Source organism: Fundulus heteroclitus, chromosome 8, assembly GCF_011125445.2.
Source record: "Fundulus heteroclitus isolate FHET01 chromosome 8, MU-UCD_Fhet_4.1, whole genome shotgun sequence".
In the NCBI taxonomy this organism is placed as follows: Eukaryota; Metazoa; Chordata; class Actinopteri; order Cyprinodontiformes; family Fundulidae; genus Fundulus; species Fundulus heteroclitus.
The window spans coordinates 25,340,868-25,356,701 of NC_046368.1; the positions used below are offsets into that span (position 1 = coordinate 25,340,868).

Consider the following 15,834-nt stretch of genomic DNA (forward strand, 5'->3'; position numbering starts at 1 on the left):
CACCACAACTAACACGCATGCACAAATGTATTTTCTTTTGATTTTAGCCTGCTCTGTTTAAGTGATGACACAAGATATAAAAATGCTTCCATTAAGGGGAAGACTTGAGGCACAGATATTAGCAGAAGCATTTACCTTTTGAACTTTTGTAAAATTTATTTATTTATAAATACTGTGCAATCCAGAGCACTCACAGGTGCCAGACGTTATCTCTGTTTGCCTGACTAGGCCATTCAAGGCTAGAGGATATCTTCAGCATTTCTGGTAAATGACAGAATTTAAAAGAACATCAAACACAATAATCAAAGATCAAAAATTGTTAAGATAAGCAAATGTGACGGCTATTTCTTTGGTCTGCCATGAGAGCAAATCCACAAGCAATAATGCAGTGGTCTCATACCAATAATTTTAGAACTTTAAATAAAAAAAGGTGAACTATCATTCATAGTGAGATATTATACAACGATAAAATGTCTGGACTGAAACAAAATTACTAAATTATTTTTTAATCCTGTTTTCTAGTTTTTTTGGTTTAGAAAGTGTTCATCCAAATAGTCGAGCTTCAACACATGTATTCCATTGGCACTTTAATTTCATTAAATGTTGCACATTTGCTCCCCACATAGAGGCAGCGATAAGCTCTAGCTTAATATTTTAGGTTTTAAATTCTTTTAAATTTTCTCCTCAAGAGTACTTTCACTGCTCATTTTCCTATATGTTTTAGAGGGCATTTGTTAAAGTGTTGTAGTACATTTTAATGGCTATTTTTTTTTTTTTAAAGAACTTAGAAAGTTATTATGATGAACTGTTATTTTAGTGGTCAGACACAGAAAACCTGAGTAAATACAAAATGTATTTTTTAAATGAGGATTTGATTTATTAATGCTTAATCTAATTTGGCCCCATGTGAGAAAGTAAATGCTTTCCTAACCTATTAACACAAATCCATTTCAAATCGAGATTTGAATATGGCTTTTTGTATTTCCTTGAATTAGGTTTGTCTTATAATCAAATAAGCCTAACAACCAGAAACATTTCATTGATGAAATCGTTTTTTTTGCTTTTGTCTGAAAAAACTGATTCATTGTCAGATTTTGCCTAATATGTCGATTTTATTAGTTAAGTTCATACTTGAACAGACAAGGATATTGAGAAACAAATCATGCTTTTCAACAGTATTCTTCACTAGTAGCTTCTCCTCTGCATTTGACAGTTTCACTGAGTCCATCGGTTCTGCAGTGACGTGTCCGACTGTGTTTCCCTCCACTGCACGGGGACCAGGGCCCCCAGCAGGACCAGTTGCCTTCCTGAAGCACGGTGGGCCTTTGGCCTGCTAAATATTGTTTGTATTAACACATACAATGAAAAACATTTTAAATGAATCAGATAAAAGGTTGTATGTTTATAACTTTCTTACCTTGGTTTGCAGCCTTATCTGCCCTGTAGTTCTGGCAGGCCAGGCCTTCGAATTGGCCAGTACACATACAAATGCACTTTCCATCAATCAGGGCAAGAGTACCTCCATTTTGACATGGCTTACACTTGCATATGTTGTATTCAGCAACATACTCTTCTATAGCCCTCTTTAGATTTGAAATTCTGTTATTTGCATCGGGCGTGTCCAGTGGAATCAAGTTATAGATGGGCTCAGCCTGGTAGAAATGACAAGATATGTATTTCAGCAGGTGAGATGACAAATATATCTATTCACAAGTTTTGGTTAACAATCTTAAAAGTGCACCCAAGGAACCACTTAATCCTAAGGGAAACTATTTTAAAATAAGTACTGGGGTACTTATTTTAAAATAAAAATTAAAATGAAAATTAAAATTAAAAAGTACTCATTAAAATGAGTACTTTTTTTTAGCATGTAATGCATTCAATTGAAGCTTAATTGACCCCTGAACGACAGCTATAAACTGAGAGCTTGTGGGTCTGTAGCTCTCTCTTGAATGGGCTGGCAGATAAATTAGTTTATTGCAAACAAAACCATGCAAAGAATCATCCACATTATCTAAAAAAAATAAAACAGCTGCCAGAAATATCCCATCTTCTCATATGTCTCCGAACAGAAATGTTAGCCTTACAGTACTATTGTGTAGGACAGTTCCAGAATTAAAAATAACACAGCTGACATGACAAACCTACCACTTCTGATTACATAGAACAGTGGTTCTCAAATGTTTTCTGTTGTAACTGTTATCATTTTCTGTTTTAATGCATTGAAGCTGTCGATCTGGAAATTATCTGGAAATAAAACAATGGTTTCTAACAACTAGAATGTTTCAACATTGCCACACTTTTATTAACTATAAAATATTAACAACAATTTAAAAGCAGTCAACTTTTAACTAGCTATGAACCTCATACGGCAGAAGTAATATCATTAATATTAAAGACAAACTTCAGTTACATTAAGTTTTGCACTTTTTAGGAGTTTATTAAATGTATTCATCATACTACTGACCACAGGGACAGACTAAACAGCAGAGAGTGCTGTTGTCTCATTTAGATTTATTCAGAAGGCCTATGGACAAAGGGGGCGTGTCCCACTATTTGAGAAGCAAATAGTGTTATTTGTTATAAATGAAGAAGATGGTATTACCAGTGCTGCACAGGGGTATAGCATTGGTATTATGATTTAAAAGTCCAATGAGCCAATGTTTTAAAGGCAAGCAAAAACTTACTGATTGATTGCTCTGGCAAAAAGTTATTTACTGTGGACATGTTTAGTAGTTTTCAGTACTTTTGCGGACGTCAATTTGTGTTATGTTTTTCATTTATATTTTAAATATTTTAGATCCCCATTCTGAAATACAAGCACAAAGTCCCCTGAAGCTGAAATCTTGAATAGGAGGTGGCAGATCCATGAGCAGCCCCAGGTTCAATTCTCAATATGGCTGCCATTCATATCAACCCAATGAAGGTAGCAGGTTTTACCTATTCATTAGCACTTCTGAGGGTTTGTATTTTAATAAACCAGTTGTTCATGAATAATGGTACAAATGCTGTTTGCAGATACATCTTTTAGCGGCTGTGTTGTGCCACCAGGCCATGACGAAAATAAAAATCAGATTGAATTGGAAGTAAAAGAAGTTTGGGACTTTCACAGGCACCAAGGATCTGCCCCCTCAGCAGGGTGCCATCAGTGCTATTGTTATGCCAGTTCAGGATGTGACAGCCTGCATTAGTTCGGGAAGTGACAGACTGCATTTCCCAGGATGCAATGTGGTCAAAATGGCCACCAACTCCCATTATGCAACACGGCCCAAAATGGTCGACAGCCCTAACAACAGTTGACAGATAACGTTACTATTGGGAAGGTATTTATTCCGATCGCACACTGCGACTCTTTCTTCTTACTTGGCTCCGTGGGTTTCCACCCCACGCGCCACATGCTCGAACTTCTCGCTGGACCGAGATTTACCAAAGCAACTCCATCCCTGCACTGCTGATGCAGAAGGTCGATTCTAATAAGTACTTTTCCTAGCCCACTTCGATCGAAGACTGAGAGCCGTTTATCTCCCGGTGATCGTAAAGGGACTGCGCTTTCGTTTTGGCCGAACAAAGCGTCTCAACAGCCCAGAGGGAGACTCCGGGATCCCCCCCTTTCCTTGCTGCTTGACGGATGTGCGCTCGCCGAAGCGCTCCAGGACGCCCACGGATTTGGAGCCGGGACATTCCCTGAGACAACACAAGTAACAGGGCTTTCCCCCCCTTTTTTTATTTCTCTTTTCACCCGTAAGGTGATTTAGGTGTGCCTGGGCAGAAGTAGGAGTTTAGTTTAATTCTTGTTTACTCCGAGATGTAGTGCTTTAATTGCTGAATATTTCCTGTTGTATGTGCATGCATTTTGAAAGTGATTTTGGCTGTGTTGATTTGCGGTTCTTATAAGTGGCTCCGCCGAGAGCCGATTTTCCCATCTTTTTCCCTCTCTCTTTGCTTTCTCATTATCAGTTAAATCTTTTTGTGAACCTCGGTTTGCGCTCTTCTCTTGAATGTCTCATTCGGGCCGCCTCTTAATCAATGTGCCACCACACATCAGCGTAAGCGTTGATTATGTCATTAAGACCTCCCCCTTTCTGTATCACGCAAGGTGATGCATAAAGGATCACGTGTCGTCATAGTCGCCATCTTGGAGAGGTGCAACTGGCTAAGCTGTAGCTAGCTTATTGGAAAACATTGAGAGTCCAGCTGCATTCTCAAAGCTGTTTGTCTTTTAATGCTGCTGCGTCAGTGCCGACGTCTTGATGTGATGTTTAAACAACCGAGTGAACTAAGATTTGCTGCCTCTTATTTTAACCCATTTTTTGACTTTTATTTCCACATATATTGTGCATGTTTTGGTTTAGTAGTGAGTAGAGTCCCATGGTTGTTGAATCATAGAATTACTGTAACAGGGAATTGCTTTTGGTTCAATAAAAGCAGCAACTTGTGGAATAGTAATTGTTTGTGTTCATTCCAATTCACAGTTGCATGGTCTTTCAGAATATAGAGTTACTACTTTTCGTGTTAACATCTGACATGGTGGTGATATGTAGTAAGAGTTTAAACTCTAATTGCAGTTATATTGGGGTACTCATAGCTTGCTGGATGAATCTCATCAGTCAGAAGCTGATCGGATAATCTTGTTCCGGCATAAATGAGTTCATAACAGCTAATTAATAAATGCATTAGTGGTATTTAGCCATTACAAGTTTAGAGCCTTATAATCACCACCATTCAGAGGTGTCAAGTAACGAAGTACAAATACTTCGTTACTGTACTTAAGTACACTTTTTAGGTATCTATACTTTACTCCATTACTTATTTTTCTTCCTACTTCTGACTGCTACTCATTACATTTTCACACAAGTATCTGTACTTTCTATTCCTTACATTTTTAAAACAAACTTTACTCGTTACTCTTGGCTTCAGTTTAATATTTATAAATATTTATTTCACGTAATGTGCGCCATCCAATGCAGATCATCGGCGCCATCCACACCTAGTGAGAACTAGTGTAATTGGATGAGTCATATAACACTCATTGGTTAGCTATTCGTCAAATTTGTGCTGACACGAAAGGAAATCATCAGAAGCAGGTGTTCTTCAAACAGCAAACGTTAAGTGTATGTCATGCTACAATAATGTCAGATTCAGAAAAAGATGTCGAAAGGTCGGACACAGGCGAGAGCGTGTCGGGAGATGGAGACTGAGACCAACAAGACCTCCCGCATCCTTGGCCCTTTGTCAAAGAATTTTTTGAAATAGTCGGGAGAAAAAAAGACTCGTGGAAAATGCAATGCAAACTCTGCAAACCCAAGACCCATGTTATTTTGGCGTTCAAGAACTCTCCCTCCAATTTGAAAAAAAAAACATGTAGAGGTAAGTTGTAAGCTTATTCTTTGTTACTACTGAACTGTGATAATTCATATTTTGCTGCAGCTTGGCTAGCATAGGGACATGCTAAGACATGTCCGCGTAGCAGCTAAGATTGTCGAAGGCGTTAGCCTTGCCTCTTAGATTTTTTCGGAATGTGCCCCCAATCTCTACAGTGTGAGCTACTACACTTTTGTAAGCTTAAGACGTCTAATATCTGGTATATTTTGCCATGTTAAGTAATTGTGTGCCTTCAGCGTTTTTCACTGTCTTCAATTGTGTTGGTTGTGTGTCCTGGGCAATTGAATTACTAATTTCATAGCCTTCCTTCATGTCATCTCTCCAAAATGTCTTGAATTCAATATCCAAATATTTTCATCACGTTTTTACCCTGGGTAATTGTGTCCAAGTGTGAATTGTGTGAGATGGTGGCCACTCTCTTTTTCTCTCTCTCTCTCTCTCTCTCTCTCTCTCTCTCTCTCTCTCTCTCTCTCTCTCTCTCTCTCTCTCTCTCTCTCTCTCTCTCTCTCTCTCTCTCTCTCTCTCTTTCTCTTTCTCTCTCCCTCCCTCCACACACAAACTACCTAGAATGTTTTTGCACCAAAGGGTATAGTTTACCTTAGGTATTTGATGGAACTCACACATTTGATGATCATCATCAGCCGCATTCTGATGATGATCATCAACCTTTTTGTATTGTATTTTGTTGCTTTTAGTGTGTACATAGTTCCTTAGCTGCTTTTTATCTTCATTTTGCTTAGTAGGTTAGTGAAGCTTCACTAGCCTCGTATAGAGAATTTGTTGATTGAGATATAGTGTTAATTCAGATAGCCAGCATTATATACTGATGTTCTCTGAATGGTCATTTTATTTCTGTTAATAAATTCTTGAACTTGAAGAGAAGTTGTCATTTACTCTATATGTGTCTTGAGTTTGCTGTTAAAAGAATGCCAGTGCTCAAATCACCTTTTCAACTATTGTCCTGATATCAGCTCTAGAGCTGATATTCACCAGACAATACCTAACAGATGGAGAGTTATTTACTTAACATAAAATAACTTTAAACAGTGTATAATTGAATACAGCTGATGATACGAGAGACTGCCCTGTATTTGAAGAGAACACATTTTAGTTTACATTTAGTAGCGTGACAACAAGCAAATCCTGTTCATTTCAGGATTTGCCAATGAAACACACTTAGCTCCGGTGTGATGGCATTCCCAGGTCTGGAAATGAACTTTCAAGACAAACTGAATGCAATGTTAAACAGTAAATACACTGGGCACGTGAAGTAGCGGTGCGGCTTACACGCGTGTTTTTAAAAGCGGAAACTTACCCCAGACGCTGCAAAGTATGCTCCACAGGTTTTTTTTGTTATTTTTTGCAGAGAACAACCTTCGCCCCATGGTTAATTAATTAAATTACCAGTAATATACCCTATGTTTTGATAACCTAAAAGTCTGTATCTTGACCATATGATTAAAAATCCCAAATTCTAGTTTGTTAGCTTGTCCCAACTACAAATAACTGCTGATTGAGTGTACAGAAATGAACAACTTTTGGTTTTGCTTATTGTTTTGTAGAAAGAGAACCAGGTAGAAGGCGCACCTCGGCCTTTCTTTTGTTAGTTGATGAAATGTTGGGAGTGGAAAGGCAGAGAGTTCGGCGATAATGAGTAACTCCTATCAATCAGCAGGGTCAACAAGGAGACTTCTACCATGCTCTGGCCAATAAGATTCGATAGCCAAAGGCATCACAACTTTGACACAAGATGTCATTTTCCTGTTTATTCCTTGCCAAACAGGGGTGTATAAGCATCTGAAATTAGAACTTCAACCTAATTTAGGCGCAGCACAACGTAAATACTCGCTTTGAACCTGCGGATTATGCATCTAGTGCAAATATCTTGACTGATCAAAATTGAAAGCTAACCATAAGATGTTCTGCTGTGCCGCGATTACATGCTGTAACGCGTCTAGTGTATTTCTCCTTTAATCTCAGAAGTTAGCTGAGATGATGACATCTAATTCAGCAATAACTTCTATGCCACTAGAATGCAAAGTATCCTGATGATAAGTTCAAACAGTAATATCCTGGCAGTGCTGTTTTATAAGTATAGCATGAAGAAGGAAATTTAGAAAAGGTGGACAAATGTCTATCCTTTGCTCAGTGTTCAATGGAGCATTTACATTGAAGCTGTTGCATAATTGTCTTTAGCACAGTTCCACGGATAGTTGATAAAGCAAACACAGCCTCATCACATTGTACAAAAAATTGTTTTGAAAACATATTTGTCTGAAACAGACTGATAACGAAAATTTGAGGTCATCACTTCATCATCCCTACCTCACTGTTAATCAGAGCAGGGACATCTGCAATGGACCTGGCCCAGTTTCGGTATGCATCTATATTCATGACCCCCTCCCTGTTAAGTTGAGCCCTCATAGTAACAGCGGTCTCAAGAGTTCCTCCTTTGACTGAAGTCATCACCTTATCCACCAATGCCTTTCCTTCAGCAGTAGCTGTGCAGAATAGGAAAGTACATTTTCATATCATGATCACATTTAAAAAAAATTGTAATGTTACATGGTTTAATTTATATGTTGTTTCAACGTGTACCCAATCAAAAATAAAAGCCATGGTTGTTTGGACATTGGCAGGTCTTTTACAGCAGGCATGTGACTTAAGAAAAATATGTGGTAAAAATTTGTCTGATCAAAAAAGGAAAGAAAGAGACACCTGTTTGGGTATTTGTTGGGTTGTCACAGTACTCAGGTCGGACGTGTGCTGTTGCACTACCTCCAGTTGGAAAACCAAAGTCTGCTGAGATCCCCGCTTTGACGCAGGTTTGGACGCCTCTTTGTGTCATATCTGAAAGAATCAAGAGGTAAATTCTGTAATTATGTACCAATAACCTACCTTTTCAGCAGACAGGCCTGAGTGAGGCAATGGGTTTGAGTTAAATTAACGGCGCGGATACATACTTTTTGCCTTGATGGCATCCTGGTTTAGAATGTAGATCAACTCATATTCACCACCAGACTTTCCAATTTTTGTGTAGTGGGTTCCATAGTCTTCCAGAAAGGCAAAATAAATTCCCTTTTCATATACCACAGGAAGGGATCTAACATGGATTAGGAACTCCTCAGCAACGTTGAGCTCACGGGAGCGCATCCTGTAGGTGCTCAGCTGTACTCTACCTTTTACCCTCATAAAGCTCTTGTTCTAAAGTGATTAGAAGCAGTAAGACAGGCACAAATGTGATACAGTGGCTTGCAAAAGTATTCATACCCCTTGAACTTTTCCACATACAGTACTGTCACATTACAACAACAAAGATAAACATATTGAATTGGAATCTTTTGTGAAAGACCGACACAAAGTGGAGTAAAATAGTGAAGTAGAAATACAAATATGCATAATTTAAAAACATTTTTACAGATAAAAGTGCTGGATGCAAAGGTATTCAGCTCCCTTTTCACTGAGTGCAACCGATTGCCATCAGCAGTTGCCTGATGATTGCTAATGACTGAATAGAGTCCACTCTACACAGGACAGGGATAAAGTTTTGGCGAGGTTTAAAGCAGCCTCAGGCTATAAAAAGATTCGGCAAGCTTTGAACATCTCAAGGAGCACTATAGAAAGAGTATGGCACCACTGTATACCTACCAAGACAAGGCCGTCCGCCTAAACTTACAGGTAGAACAATGAGAGCACTGATCAGCCCCATGGTGACTCTGGATGAACAGCTCAGGTGGGAGGATCTGTCGCCATGGCAACTGTGGTCTTTATGGAAGATTGGCGAGAAGAAAGCCATTGTTTAAAGAAATCCATAAGAAGTCCCGTTTGCAGTTTGCTAGAAGGCATGGGACACAGCAAACGTGGAAGAAGATGCTTCGGTCAGACAAGACCAAAATTGAACTTTTTGGCCAGAAATGCTAAACAATATCTGTGGCAGGGAACCAACACTGCACATCACTCTGAACACACCATCACAGCTGTCAAATATGGTGGTGGCAGCATCATGCTCTGGGGGTGCTTCTCTTCGGTAGGGACAGGGAAGATGGTCAGAGTTGATGGAGCCAAAAACAGGGCAATTTTGGAAGAAAACTTGTTGGAGTCGGCAAAAGACTTGAGACTGGGGCGGAGGTTCTAACCTGACTTTCGCCGGATGGATTTCGATCCGCTGAGCTCCACACTGCTCCACATATCCATCTGGTATCACTGCCATTGGGAGGGATTTCAATACCACATAAAATGGACGAGCCCATCAGGATCGCTGGGTGGGATTTTAGTAGATGCGATGTATCAGAGAAGCAACTGTTTGGATTCAGACAGCAATGGCGGGTCGCAGCGAGGAAGCAAGGGCGACTAGACGTCCCCGATTTACAGGGACAGTCCCCGTTTTGGATGACCTGTCCCCAGCTAAAGCTGTCCCCGGAAGTGTCTCGAGATGGAGTAAAAAAGTTTAACGCAGCAAGGGGTATTTACCTGGTCCTGCCACAGTCCCAACGTAGTTGGTAGCTGACCAGTAGCTGAGCCGAAAGCGCCTTACCCCCGTCCCGTCGGGGTTGCAGATCGGGCAAAACAAACCAACTCCCTGACAGAGACTCTGTGTGTCATGGTGCAGCTTTGCCTGCTGCACCATGGACATTTCAGGGCACTCTCAGCCTCCCATACTGCTCCAGATCCCATGCTCCACTAATCATCCACACCTGTCAGCCACTAATCAAGCCAGGACTCTTTCCACCTGTCATCACTACTATTTAAACCTCCCTCAGTTAGCTCTTCCCTGTCAGATCGTACTGTTTACCTCTGCTAACTTCTGTTACTGCTGCCCACCTCATCCAGTTCTCGTCCAGCCCGAAGTCCCTTCATCTCCGCCTGCCTGCTGTGGTTTTAGTTCTGATCTCACTCCGGTACTGCAAGTATTCCCCTAGTCGTGGTGCATAATACTGCTGGGCTAGTTCTGGTTCCAAGTTTCCACTCTGCCGTGCTGCTGTCAAGTTCTGGTTCTCAAGTCTCCATTCTGCCGTGTTGCTGGTCCTGCTGCCTCCATGTTCTGGCTCCGTCCAGCTTGCCAGCCCCAGCCACTAACAGCCTCCTGCTTTCGTCTGGTCTGAACTCTGGCCTTCATCTTCTACTATTCATCATCTTCAATAAACTCACAAAACAGTGCGTGGTTGTGTTCGGGTTCATCACAAAACATGACACTGTGCCAGTAAAATCAGAGACGCCACCACCAGAGAACCGCTTTGAAGGCTTTTGTTAGTGGAAACGATGGTTTCAAGACAACCACCCTAAACATAAAGCCAGGGCTACAATGGAATGATTTAAAACGCAACATATCAAGGTGATAGAGTGGCCCAGTCAAAGTCCAGACCTAAACTCAATTGAGAATCTGTGGCAAGATCTGGAAACTGCTGTTCACAAACACTATTCATCTAATCTGACTGAATTTGAGCTGTTTTGCAAATAAGAATGATCAAAAGGTGGGTGACTTTGTAAAATGCCTTGAGAGGACATGTTTCATGAATTGGCGCTATATAAATAAATTTGAAGTGAACTGAAATGAAAAATGTTATTCATTAGATTGCCAAGCTGGTAGAGACATACCCTAAAAGACACTTAGCTGTGAATGCAGCAAAAGGTGGTTCCACAGAGCATTGACTCAGGGGGGCTGAATACCTTTGCTCAATGCCCTTTTCTGGTTTTTATTTATAGAAAAAAAGAAATCATGCATAATTTCCATTCTACTTTGGGTTACTATCCATATATATATATATATATATATATATATATATATATATATATATATATATATATATATATATATGGAAAGGTTCTATGAGTATGAATACTTTTGCAGGCCACTGTATATGCGTCTTCAAAATAAGCTTGATTGGTCAGGGAATGACTTACCTTAATGACAGAGTACTCTGTAACTTCTTTTAGAACATTTTTTTTTGAGAACTCAGCCCCTGCCTCAGCACCAATAGTAGTGTTTGCCAGGGATGGTTCAGTTGCAGTAAATTTGAAGGAAAATCCAGCATCAACTTTAAAGGTCGTCTCTTTCAGCATTTCTTTCACAATGGAGTATGTGTCCTCATAGATTTCTTTGGAGGCAGTTTCTTCCACTAGTGTCTGAAATGATAGGAAGCATTCAGCGAGAAATCCAACACCTCTTCGCAGGTGAGACATTGCTGGGACTAACCTCATACTGGAGCACACCCACATTCCAGGGAAGTCTGTCGTACTTCCCCGTGTATGGATTCCTCGCCCTATCACATCTCCCATTGAAGTAATCATTATTGAAGGGGTTCCTTCGAGGATCTGCACCTAAGATGTTGATCCTGGTGCATGGAGGTAACGGTTACTTTAAAGTATTGTATTATGTTTGCTTGCATGTCAAGAAAAGTGCCAAATTTTGCAGGTGTGTCATGGCCTTGTTCTGTTCTTTGCTATAGCATGCATTGGCTCCATTGTCAACGGGTAAATGAATTTCATATGGTTCAGTATTATTTAAAGAATCTATTTCTCAATCTGAGGTGAGATTTCCTTTGTCAGGCGTACGTGGCTTCCGGGGTTGGTTGGCCAGGCATAGCTATTAGCAACGGGAGGATGCCTTTGGGAAATCTCACATTTGTCAGACTGTTTCTCCAGTCTGACAGGTTCATAGGAGATGGGACTGATGAACACAAGCAGGGTTTCTCCAAGAGTCTCACTGTCTGGCTAACTAAACGCTGCACCAACAGGGTTTTCCCACTGCAGCTCCCCAGTGAGACCAGCCTGTCAGCATGCTCCCAACAAGTCAGAAAACAGATTCAAAGTTGGCATATAGCCTTGAGAGACTGACTGCACAGATGAAGTTTGAGGTGTGCTTTCTTGCTTAAAAATGTTTTAAAACTACATTTTAGTGATAAATTAACCAGTTTCCTTACTCCTCCAAGCAGCGAAATGTTTCGTTTTGCTGCACACAGCCCCACCCATTATACAAAGCCCCATGCTTGCTGAAAAGTCCTACATTCGGACAGGGGGTCTAATTTAAAAAAACTTTGCGTAGAATCCATTCTAAAAGTGCACATATGACAAGAAAAAGAATTGGCGTACGGCAAAAAAAAAGAAAAAAAGAAATCTGATTAATAAAACCATGTGGATGCACACAAGCATGCAAATTCCCTTTTAGATCACAGCTTTATCTGAAAGTTTGCGTACCAGGTTCAACCTCAGGTTCATTCCTCACCACGGCCCGGATTTAACAATAAATGGTTGGTGCAAAGCACTTCATGAATGTTAATGTGTATTTAAAATGGGTAAAATGGTGACCATGTAGAAAAACAGCAAGAGCTGGGAAAAAAATCACAAGAAGACAATTGGTGAATGTGAAAATCAGAGGTAAAAGTACATATGTTGAACACATTAAAAAAACTTAAAAAGTTAACTTGACTGCAGTTTTAAACGGATGTTCGGCATGTTGAAATTCCTCTGTGGCTGAGCGTTCAGATCGACATTCAGAGGATGGAGGGAGACCAGGAGGAATGAGAGGTATCCCCCAGGATGACAAAGAACCCCCCTCCAAAAATAAATAAATAAAATAAATCCCTGCAAAAAGCAGTTTAAAAGCTGACAGGCCGTTTAGCTGAGTGCTGTTTGGTGAGCACACATTTTCTCTGCGCTCTGGGGGTTGTTGTAGCAGAATGCAATGCTTGGAGTCTAAAGCGTCATATTAGTCAGTTGTCATCATTGATCAGGAAATATTTGATAGCTAAAGGTGCATTCCCTCCTAATTTTCCAATTTACAAGGTTTCCAGCCGTGCCAATGCATTCACCGTGCAGCATTATGCACAAATGTATTTGACTGTTTACAGCACACCTTGTCACAATAATCTGCTAACCTGTGGTACACGCCACCCTGGGGATCATCAGGGAGAGGAATGGGATGGAAGAGAACCCTGATGAAATGCTGTGCAGACTTTTACTTCAGATTTCAGATGGTTTAGGCATTCTTTTATTTTTATTTTTAAAGGGTGCTTATATGTAGTTATGTGTCATCAGCGAGCATGATCAACTGCAGAAAGCTTATAATGAAGTCAATCTATGATTAAAGTCTGATATGGAGGGAAATTGAATGAGAGGAATCATCATGCAGGTTTGCTGCTATTCACTACCATCTGCGTTGCCCTTTTTCCCCGTCTCTAAAACACACACACATTTTTTAGATCCCAATTTTTGCGTGGAAAGTGACGTACACAAGTTTCATGCCCCATGTTGTATGTACGCAAGCTGTATAAATGAGACTCCAGGACCTCTTGTAAGTAGCCCAGGGAAACTGAAATCACTCACATATAAATGATGGTATGGCCTTGTGAGTTGGATTTAAATCACACATGAATTTCACATGATAAATGTAAAAAGATGCAATGAAACTCTGAAATGACTTTGTACCCAAGGTTCTGTGGAGAACCACGGAGTCAAATCAGCCTAATTTGCCAGGATAACTGGGCTGAGTCTGTTTTTGACTGCATTACATGCATTTGTCTATACAGTGGTGCTAGGAATGAGCAGCTAGCTGTCTTTAAAATCTAAAATTGATCACCTCTCATTTTCAATGTATCATACTCAGTTTAAGAGTCCTAATGTTGAACAGTGTGGTTGATAAAAAGCTCGAAAGAACAAAGGTTAGCTGTGCTGTGCAACCGCAAATAATAAATTCCTTTTTTCCCTGTGGAATCCTTTCTAGATATTGCATTATGCTTTTCTACAGCAGTTACGTTCCAAATATCAGCACATGGCGAAAGTTTTATCTTCTTAACTCTGTAAGTTCTTTTAGTTTATCTTAAAACATCTGCTTTTTGAGTTGAATTCTCATGGAGCTAATCCAGGCATCTGGTCTTTATGAACACTGTGAAAATGTCATTGGCCACAGTTCCTGTCAGTAACTAGAACACAATGAGGCGCTTTACAATGCTCACCCATATCCTGCTGTCCTGCCTTGCTCATTATTTTCAAAGACAGACGCCCCACAGGGCGTGCGGGTTGGCTCGCAGTCTTCATCCGACCCATCTTCGCAGTCGTAGTCCCCGTTACATTCTAGTCTCTTTCTGATGCATGTTTGCAGCTCTGCACACGGATGCAGATAAAACTGGTGAGACCCAGAGAAACAGAGCATAGATGAACAGTGTAGGCGACTTATGAGAGTCCCCCAGTACCTGTAGTGCACCGGAACTCCGATTGTTTGCAAGGATAAGGAGTTGGAGTCAAGCATGATTCTGACGGTTGGCAGGCCTGTCTGTCACCTATTGACTCCATGCAGGATTCCCCATCAAACTGGCCAAACGCCTCTATGCCTCGTGAACGCCTCTGAGGGCCGAAATATATATAAAAAAGGCTTTGTCACACTTCTTAACATCACATAATCAGTAAAAACCTTATTTAAATGAGTCTATTAGGCAAGTCATAAATGCTCTGTCTGACCGCAGACGTACTCTGCTCTTTGTGCAAGGATCACAAGAACTCCATTCGGACCAGCGGCTCCACTGGCAGTTTACAGCAGCAGGTTCAGGCAGTACTGCTCCCCTGATATGAGAACATTACAATCTGTCAGTTATCGTAGCTTTGTTAAAAAAGAATGATTGATGAATCAGACAAAAAAGGCAACATCTTAAAAAGAGTATACATACAATCCTCCATCGAAAAATGCCAGAGTTGAACACAGGGCGCTGAGGCTCAGCTGGAGAGCGATGGCCAATCTCATCTTGAACCTTTGAAAGCACAGAAAGGTAATATTTGGCCTTTTAAACTGCCTCCGTGTTAATCATTACATTACCTTGCAAAAAACTTTGTGCTGTTGTTTTCACAATCATTGGTTTGGATTTCATGTGCAGCAATATTGATTTGGTGCTCAGAAACCCCCGAAGCAGAGTTTGTTCTGTTAACGAACGTCTACAGCTTAATTTTTTTTTACAGTAATAATTATCTTTTCAATAAACATCAGAAAAAAAGTGAGGTGTGAATTTATTTTCACCCTATCAGAGTGAACACTTTGTAGAACTGTCTTCTGTCAGTATTCAAGTTATGCCACGGATTCTCCGTTGTATTGAAGTATGGACTTTGACCAGGCCATTTTAAAAAATGAAAATCTTTTGATCTATTCCATTCCATCAGATCTGTCCGCTGTAGACAATTTTAATTGTTTCACAACCTGACAGTGCTTTAAAATTCATTATCGTGAATTCATCCCCAGCTTCTGTGTTCCTTGGTCTTCTTGATGTTCACTAATGTTCTCTAAGAAACCTCCGGGGCCTACACAGGATAATATAACCTCACATAACCTCCAGAAAGAATTCAGTATGGGATTTTTTTTCTGAACATATTCCACATTTGGAATACTGTGCGTGTATCTATATACTGTGCAATCCAGAGCACTCACAGTTGCCAGACGTTATCTCTGTTTGCCTGACTAGGCCATTCAAG

At 40.3% G+C, this 15,834-nt stretch overlaps 1 protein-coding gene across 2 annotated transcripts; it reads right to left on the reverse strand.

Moving 5' to 3' along the window:
- Positions 1 to 1,087: 1,087 nt before the first annotated feature.
- On the reverse strand, positions 1,088 to 15,153 carry LOC105918028 (complement component 9). 2 transcript variants are annotated; one of them, XM_021310843.2, is made up of 11 exons: positions 15,042 to 15,153; positions 14,847 to 14,937; positions 14,571 to 14,721; positions 14,334 to 14,481; positions 11,576 to 11,714; positions 11,284 to 11,505; positions 8,346 to 8,586; positions 8,101 to 8,232; positions 7,708 to 7,883; positions 1,418 to 1,652; positions 1,088 to 1,330 (listed from the first exon to the last, which is right to left on the reverse strand). In XM_021310843.2, the coding sequence occupies exons 1-11, from the start codon at positions 15,113 to 15,115 to the stop codon at positions 1,170 to 1,172; spliced, it is 1,770 nt and encodes a 589-aa protein (XP_021166518.2). In that variant the 5' UTR covers positions 15,116 to 15,153; the 3' UTR covers positions 1,088 to 1,169. The 2 variants fall into 2 exon arrangements, with proteins under 2 accessions (XP_021166518.2, XP_012708465.2); XM_012853011.3 differs by having other exon boundaries at positions 1,088 to 1,333.
- Positions 15,154 to 15,834: the final 681 nt, after the last annotated feature.

Coding starts and splice junctions, on each gene's coding strand:
- LOC105918028 (XM_012853011.3), bottom strand. CDS start 15,115: ATGAGATTGGCCATCGCTCTCCAGCTGAGCCTCAGCGCCCTGTGTTCA. Junction 14,938..15,041: donor GCATTTTTCGATGGAGGATT/GTATGTATACTC, acceptor TTCTCATATCAG/GGGAGCAGTACTGCCTGAAC. Junction 11,715..14,333: donor GGCAGGACAGCAGGATATGG/GTGAGCATTGTA, acceptor TCCATGCACCAG/GATCAACATCTTAGGTGCAG.